The sequence below is a fragment of the Echinops telfairi genome, unplaced genomic scaffold (assembly GCF_000313985.2).
Source record: "Echinops telfairi isolate 266 unplaced genomic scaffold, ASM31398v2 ScPeMD7_23;HRSCAF=83, whole genome shotgun sequence".
Classification (NCBI taxonomy): Eukaryota; Metazoa; Chordata; class Mammalia; order Afrosoricida; family Tenrecidae; genus Echinops; species Echinops telfairi.
Genome location: NW_022103920.1, coordinates 38,627,960 through 38,634,274, shown reverse-complemented (window position 1 = coordinate 38,634,274; position 6,315 = coordinate 38,627,960). Strand labels below are relative to the sequence as shown.

Here is a 6,315-nt window from a genome sequence, read left to right as displayed (position 1 = left end):
CTCTGAGTCTCCCGACGTGATTTCAACAAGATGTTTACACGTGCAGAACTACATTCCCACGTGCTAGTGTGAGCATCTGCTCGCTTGTAAGTCTCTGCTCAGGCTGTGACTTCCTGAGGGTTGGGCTGTTCTGCTCATTTCTGTGGCGCCCCGACAACGCATGATGAATGAACAGAAACATTAATCAGACATACACACAGTATGAAGACAAAGAAGTGCAGGGGAAATCAAAGGAAGACATGGGGCAGTAGGGCCCTTAAAAGGTGTGCACGCCTGGAATTTAGAGCTCAAAGAACAGTGTCTAGTGAGCTGCCGTGGTGCATGTTGGAGCTGAGCCTCGGGCGAATTCTTGATGGAAAGAAAGCATGTACCATCCAAGTTCTCCCCACTCCCCAAATGTGGTCCCCGGGGACTCAGACTAGGGTGTGCTCTCCTGGGACCTCAGCTGCCTAAGGTGAATCTACCCTGTTTCCCTGAAAGTAAGACATCCACGAAAATAAGACCTACTTACAGTTTTGCCTTGCTGAAATATAAGGCATCCCCCTGAAAATAAGGCCCCCCGAAGCTACCAAACTCTGGACTCTGGACTGTAGCGGCAGGTGCCTCCGCGCAGCTCACTGACGGAGCAGACAGGAAGTGCGAGGTCTCTTTTAATAAGCAATGTGTACCGTATTCTTCTTAATGGAAAATAAGACCTAGCGCATCTTTGGGGGCAAAAATTAATATGACACTTATTTTCGGGGAAACTGTATCCATCTAAGAAGTGTGTGAGTGGAAATTCAGATATCACAGTTTCAACAGTGAATGGATTAGCTCCATTTTTTAATAAGTGGGCAAAATCAGTCTAGTTTGCAGGCAAAAGTCAGACATTACATAAATTGCACGGTATGTAGAAGGAAGCTCAAATTGAGTTTAGATTTCCTTTTTTCCCTCTTCAGTATTCATCAAAAACGTCAGAACTACGGGAGGGAACAGATTTAAGCTTCCTCCCACATAAAACCAGAGCAAGATTTTCTAGCACTTTTATTAAATTACTTCATTTACTTGAGCAAAACAGCAGCTTTCTTGGAAGCCAGGCCAAGTATTATGTAAGAGTTAGTCGCAACTCTTGGTTTGTAACCAAAATAAGCAAAATGTTTAAGTTACCCTTATTGGGAAAATGGAAAGAAAAAAATCAGCAAAGGAAAAGCTTGTGGTAACATGGCAACGGTGCTCGGTGTGACACGAAGTAGTCAAGTGCAGCGGTTTTGGTGAAGAATAAAACTGATTTGTGTCGGGCATTCAGTACCTAGTGGGTTTAGTATAGGCACTTCGTGCCAGGCATTTTCTGGGCCCCACCTGCCTTGGTTTTCCTCTCAGGCACCCCAAATTCTCAGAAGGTAAGTCTTTGGCAACATAGAAGGCACCAGAAGGGGAGAGAAAACTGTACCTTCTGTCTCCAGGGATCGAGTAGCGTGCAGCGATAGAGTCCACGGACTCAGGCACCAGCACTGTCTGGACGCTGCACAGCCATCAGGGCCACAGAGATCTGTGGACATCCTAAAGGTGTTCTGCTCAGACCAAAGTAAAGCAACGGACAAGAGAGCCACCAGAAGATGGCGTGCCACACGCTCCCCTGGGAATACGAGTGAGCGGGCTCGTGGGCCGATCCCACAAGCCTGCAGAGCTGGAGAATGGTCCACAGCAGACGGTCTATTCACCACCGCCACACCTACAGGGCTGCACCAGGCACCTTGCCACAGGGCACACATATGCAGGGACAGCCAGCCTCGACATAGACCAACTGGCCTCAGGAAGCATGAGTACTCTTATTTGACAATAGATTTGCACTGAAAAAACCCGAAACACCTGGTGTCCAAAGGAAAGCAGAGAGTCCGTTATCTGCCATGGGCTCAGCAGGCAGGTCCGTGTCCTCACCTTGCTCCACATTATAACCACCTCAACTCTGATGCCAGCAGGAACAGAATGAGCATTCAAACAACAGAATCCAAAAAGCACCCCCCCCAAGCTAAAACAAATGTACTGACATTTAAAGAGCAATGTGCACCCTCGGCTTAGCTACAGGGGAAAGACAGTCACGCGTGACACGTCAGTAGGCAAGACCAAAATTCGTTTTGCAATAACAAAGAACATCTCTAGAACAAAGGACCCCTTCTTGCCAACAGCCTGAAGTGCACCACCAGCCGGGGTGCATGTGGGGGGCGGTGTGTCTTGGTGGTTTTTGTTTAAAATCTCACAAGGGCTCCATTTTCCGCTCTGGGGCTGAAGGCTCTGCCATCAGCCATGTGTGGAGCGGAGGGAGGCCTTATTTAAAAGGCATGACAGCATTCCCAAGCAGGATCTTCAGTTGCTAAATATAGGCTTAGCAACAGTGCTGGTGAAATCGCTCAGGAGGCATTTTTAAAGAGAAGCAAAAGAAAACAGACTTGTGATGTGGCCACAGCAGGGCAACTTGTGACAGACTCGTTCTGACTTATTAAGATGGCAGAAATGAATCCTGTCCACTCACTGAATTACCAATGACCTCATCTATGACCCAAGTATGTTGCAGCTGAGGGAATCTGGGGCGTGGGGGTGGGGGACTCAGCACCCAGACGTTGCAAATCCCTGAGTCAGCCCCAGGCATGGACTCCCTGGTTCACACTCAAGGCCTTTTGGAAGGCAGGTGTAACCAACCACCAGTCACCTGCGCTCAGGGAAGGCTCGCGGGTCAGATTCTTTGGCAAGATGCTCAGCGGAGAAGGGTACCAGGTAAAAAGCCAGGAGGAGGGTGGTGGTGGTTGGGATGCTCTACTGGGGCAGCTAGGAGTCCACCTGGCTCCGGGCATCAAACGAGAGCTCAGTGCCACTCCTACAGGTTGGTGTGGGGGCACACTGCCGCGCCGACCACTGGGATGTGGCCCTCCCCGTCAGGGGACCCAACCCTGGCTGCAGGAGACCTGCCTGTGAAAAACCCTGGTCCAGGTACCATTCAGGCGGCTGTGGGAGAGCTGGTCAAGGGGTGGCCCGGGCACCAGGACCTGCAGAGCTCAGGCGATGGTTCTTGTGTGTGCCTAGCCCCACTCTGGTTTGGAGCCCCAACTCATCACCTGCACTTAGGCATACGCGGGGCTTGTTTAGGGCTATGGCCCCCAGATTCCAGCATTAGGATCTCCTGGGAAAGCGGGGAATGATTTGCACAGCTACTTCAGTACAACCAAGTGGGTTTAGAGGAGGAGGAATTAGCAGTGATTTAAAAGTCTCTAATCAGGTGACAGTGACATCTCAACCGACGCAGGGAGCAAAGACGAGCAGGTTTGAAAGAAGAGCTGACCTATTTTGAAGATTTGGGGAAGTCTCCGTAGGACATTCTCGTGGTGACACGTGCTAGTGCGGGTGCTGGCTGGAGCCCCCGTGCCGCACTGGGAGCCACAGAGACCGAAGGAGCAGGAACGAGAGGTGGGACAGAAGACAATGGAGCGAGCAACGAAAGAGGTTGGGGCCAGAACAGCTGCTCCTGCCCATGCCAAGGCCTGCGCTCAGTGGCGCTCCCGGGAGAAGCACTCCCGAGACTGCAGCATGTGTTTGTCTGGCGATGGGAACAGCAGCACAGGCGTGGGCAGTGTGACAGCACGGCCGCATGACTGTGACACCAGCAAGTGCACAAGACAGGCAGGCTTGGGTCAAGGATCTATCACATCATTTTGCAACAACAGCAGGCAAAGAGCCTGTGTGTGTGCCTGCGTCCAAGTGTGCAGGTAACATGGGTGCACACACCCATGTGCCTCCGGGCATCTGAGGGAATTCCTGGTTTGTGGGAAAATCCCACCCTCTTTTCATTCCATTTTCCAGGCACGTTTTGAAGCCCTCTCATATGTGCAGACAGGCACGTATATGCATGCAGGTACTTATATTTCATGCAGGCTTATATTTCATAAGCCGTGTGACGCGGGAGGGCCCCAGGGCAGGGCCATGTCTGCTGACTTTGCCCCTCGGTCCCTAGGCAGGCCTGGCACACCCCACGGTGAGAGTTCAGTCACACGGTCGAATCCGCTCGTCTCGAAGGAGTTCCGAGAAGGAAATGGTGGCATCTCTCTGGAACGCAGAGGACAGTGCCGATGGACCATGTCCTACAGGACAGGCAGGGGTGGATGCTGTGTGTGTGCACACGTGGGTGAGCCACCACATGGGGATCTCAGTGGCTGTTTGGGTGGAGTGTTGTCCTTGACTGCTAATAATTGTGTCCGGTCTGGATGTTTCTCAGTTTACTCACACGCCCTGCCCTACCAATTCAGCAACTGCCACACACGAATGAAGCCAAAACATGAAGCTGAGGCAGGGAGTCTCCACAGCGAAGCTGGCTTTCTGAACGGGAAGTGCACAGCTCTGGCAGCTGGTGGGAAACTAAGGAGCAGGAAGGGAATGCATGCAGACAAATTCTTCATTCTCACAATTAAGAAGCCTGGGAGACCAGGGTTCTGGGTGGAGGGAGGCCTTCACCCTTGTGAGTTAGAGATGAGTCCCAGTCACATTCTCATAATTAAGATTAATCCCCACAACATCCTCCCATAATCGTGCTGCCTTAAAGTGACCTCTTACAAGCACATGCTGAGTGCTATCTGGCTGGCAGCTTTATCTGTAGGAGCAGACATGTTGCTATTACTCTTCCTGCTCAGGGGACAGTCACTCCCCTTACCTGGCCTCAGCACTGGCGTCAGGTTACTCCTCCAATGAACTCAGGGACCTCTGGGGTTAGGGTACAGCCCACTTCATTACCTATGTGGACACCTGTAATTAGGGGGGCTTATATGCTCTGAGCGTATATAAACTGGTGGAAATACATTAGCTCTCTCTGCTCAGACCTGGATCCTGAAGCCATGGTGGAGGTGAGCACCCCAAAACCTTCGTCTGTCTCTTAATCTCTCCCCTTGCATTACACAACCATCCCTTAGGACCCATCTGGCTGTGGGGCTGGATCCCACACGGGCCGCCCCAGGCACAGCTGGATGGCTCACCGGAGAGCACGGAGACTCAGTAGTGACAGCACAGAAAGGCTCCTGTGACCTCCAGTCGCAAGAACGCGCTCTAGGCGGCCTGTGCCTGTGTGAAGGAGAAAGTGCAACACGCGCACCACCACCCCCCGCCGCCCCCAGGCTTCTCGCATAGACAGGCGCCCCTGGGCCCCGGGTCTTACCTGATGAGGAAGAGCCTGTCCTTCTCAGATGGATGGTCATCCAGCCACTGGGAGAAGCGTGCGTGGGACCACTCTGCTCTCTGCCGCGTGGGAGCAGAGTCAGAGAGAAAGAGCACATCAGAGTTCTTCAGGGAATAAAGGGCCCCAGGGACTGTCGAGGCGAAATGATGCAAACACCATCTGAGGGCGGTGTGCAGGGGTTGCAGCCCTTGGTGCCCGTGAAGGGCACCTTTAGAAATGGGGCCTCCAGAGAAAACTCCTCGGGAACCTGACTTCCTCGTGCCGTTATAATTTAAAGGGTTGATTCTGGGATTCTGGACTCGCGGTCAATGTTTTGCATGGCGGTGAAAGCCAGGGCCGGGCAGTGGGTGTTTTTCTTTTCCGGACTCCATCCACCGCCAGACAGAACAGGCCGGAGAAGACCCAGGCCACACCTAGCGAGCAGGGGTTGGCCGGCACAGGGGAGCAGGTAAAGACAAGCGGGTGCTGGGTTACCTGGAGAGGGGATTTCAGCTCCGCGGGTGCTCTGGTGAACAGAAACTGAATGGCGACACTGTGTGGGATGATGCCGCCCAGGGCAGGGCTGCTGGCCACGCACTCACTTGTCTGGAAGAGCAGCGGCCTGGGAGCAGGAAAAGCAGACGTTATTTGCATTTTGAGTCTCCTGGAATTGCACCATTCTTCCCAGACTTGCTAATTCAGAACTGCCCCATTTCTGGCTTTGTTATTTCATTATGGTAATGTGTGTACAGGAACAACCTGTCCGGGTCAGCTTCTGCATGGATACTTCGGTAGCAAGGAGTACATGTATCAGGTTGCCCACCACCTCTGCGATCCTTTCCAGGGGAGTCTACCACCAGGAACGGACTCCGGGCTCCTTTGGCAGGACATCTCTGTCCGCCCCCCGTCCCTTTTCAATGGACTTTTACCCATGTTGTCACGCGTGTCCGGGCTTCATTTCTTTTTATGGCTGAGTAATATTCCATTGTGCGCATCGGTCTCATTTTGTTCACCCACTCATCTGTTGGTGGGATTTTTTTTTCTTTAAACATTAGGGGCTCATACAACTCTTATCACAATCCATACATACATTAATTGTGTAAAGCACATTTGTACATTCATTGCCCTCATCGTTCTCAAAA

At 52.1% G+C, this 6,315-nt stretch overlaps 1 protein-coding gene across 1 annotated transcript in view; it reads right to left on the bottom strand.

Moving 5' to 3' along the window:
- Positions 1 to 6,315, bottom strand: part of COG5 (component of oligomeric golgi complex 5) — a 296,280-nt gene that overhangs the window by 2,973 nt on the left and 286,992 nt on the right. The window contains exons 21-22 of the mRNA XM_045288944.1: positions 5,669 to 5,795; positions 5,174 to 5,253 (exon numbers count right to left, since the gene is read on the bottom strand). Of these exons, the coding sequence (XP_045144879.1) occupies positions 5,174 to 5,253; positions 5,669 to 5,795 (207 nt within the window). The remainder of the gene's footprint in view (positions 1 to 5,173; positions 5,254 to 5,668; positions 5,796 to 6,315) is intronic.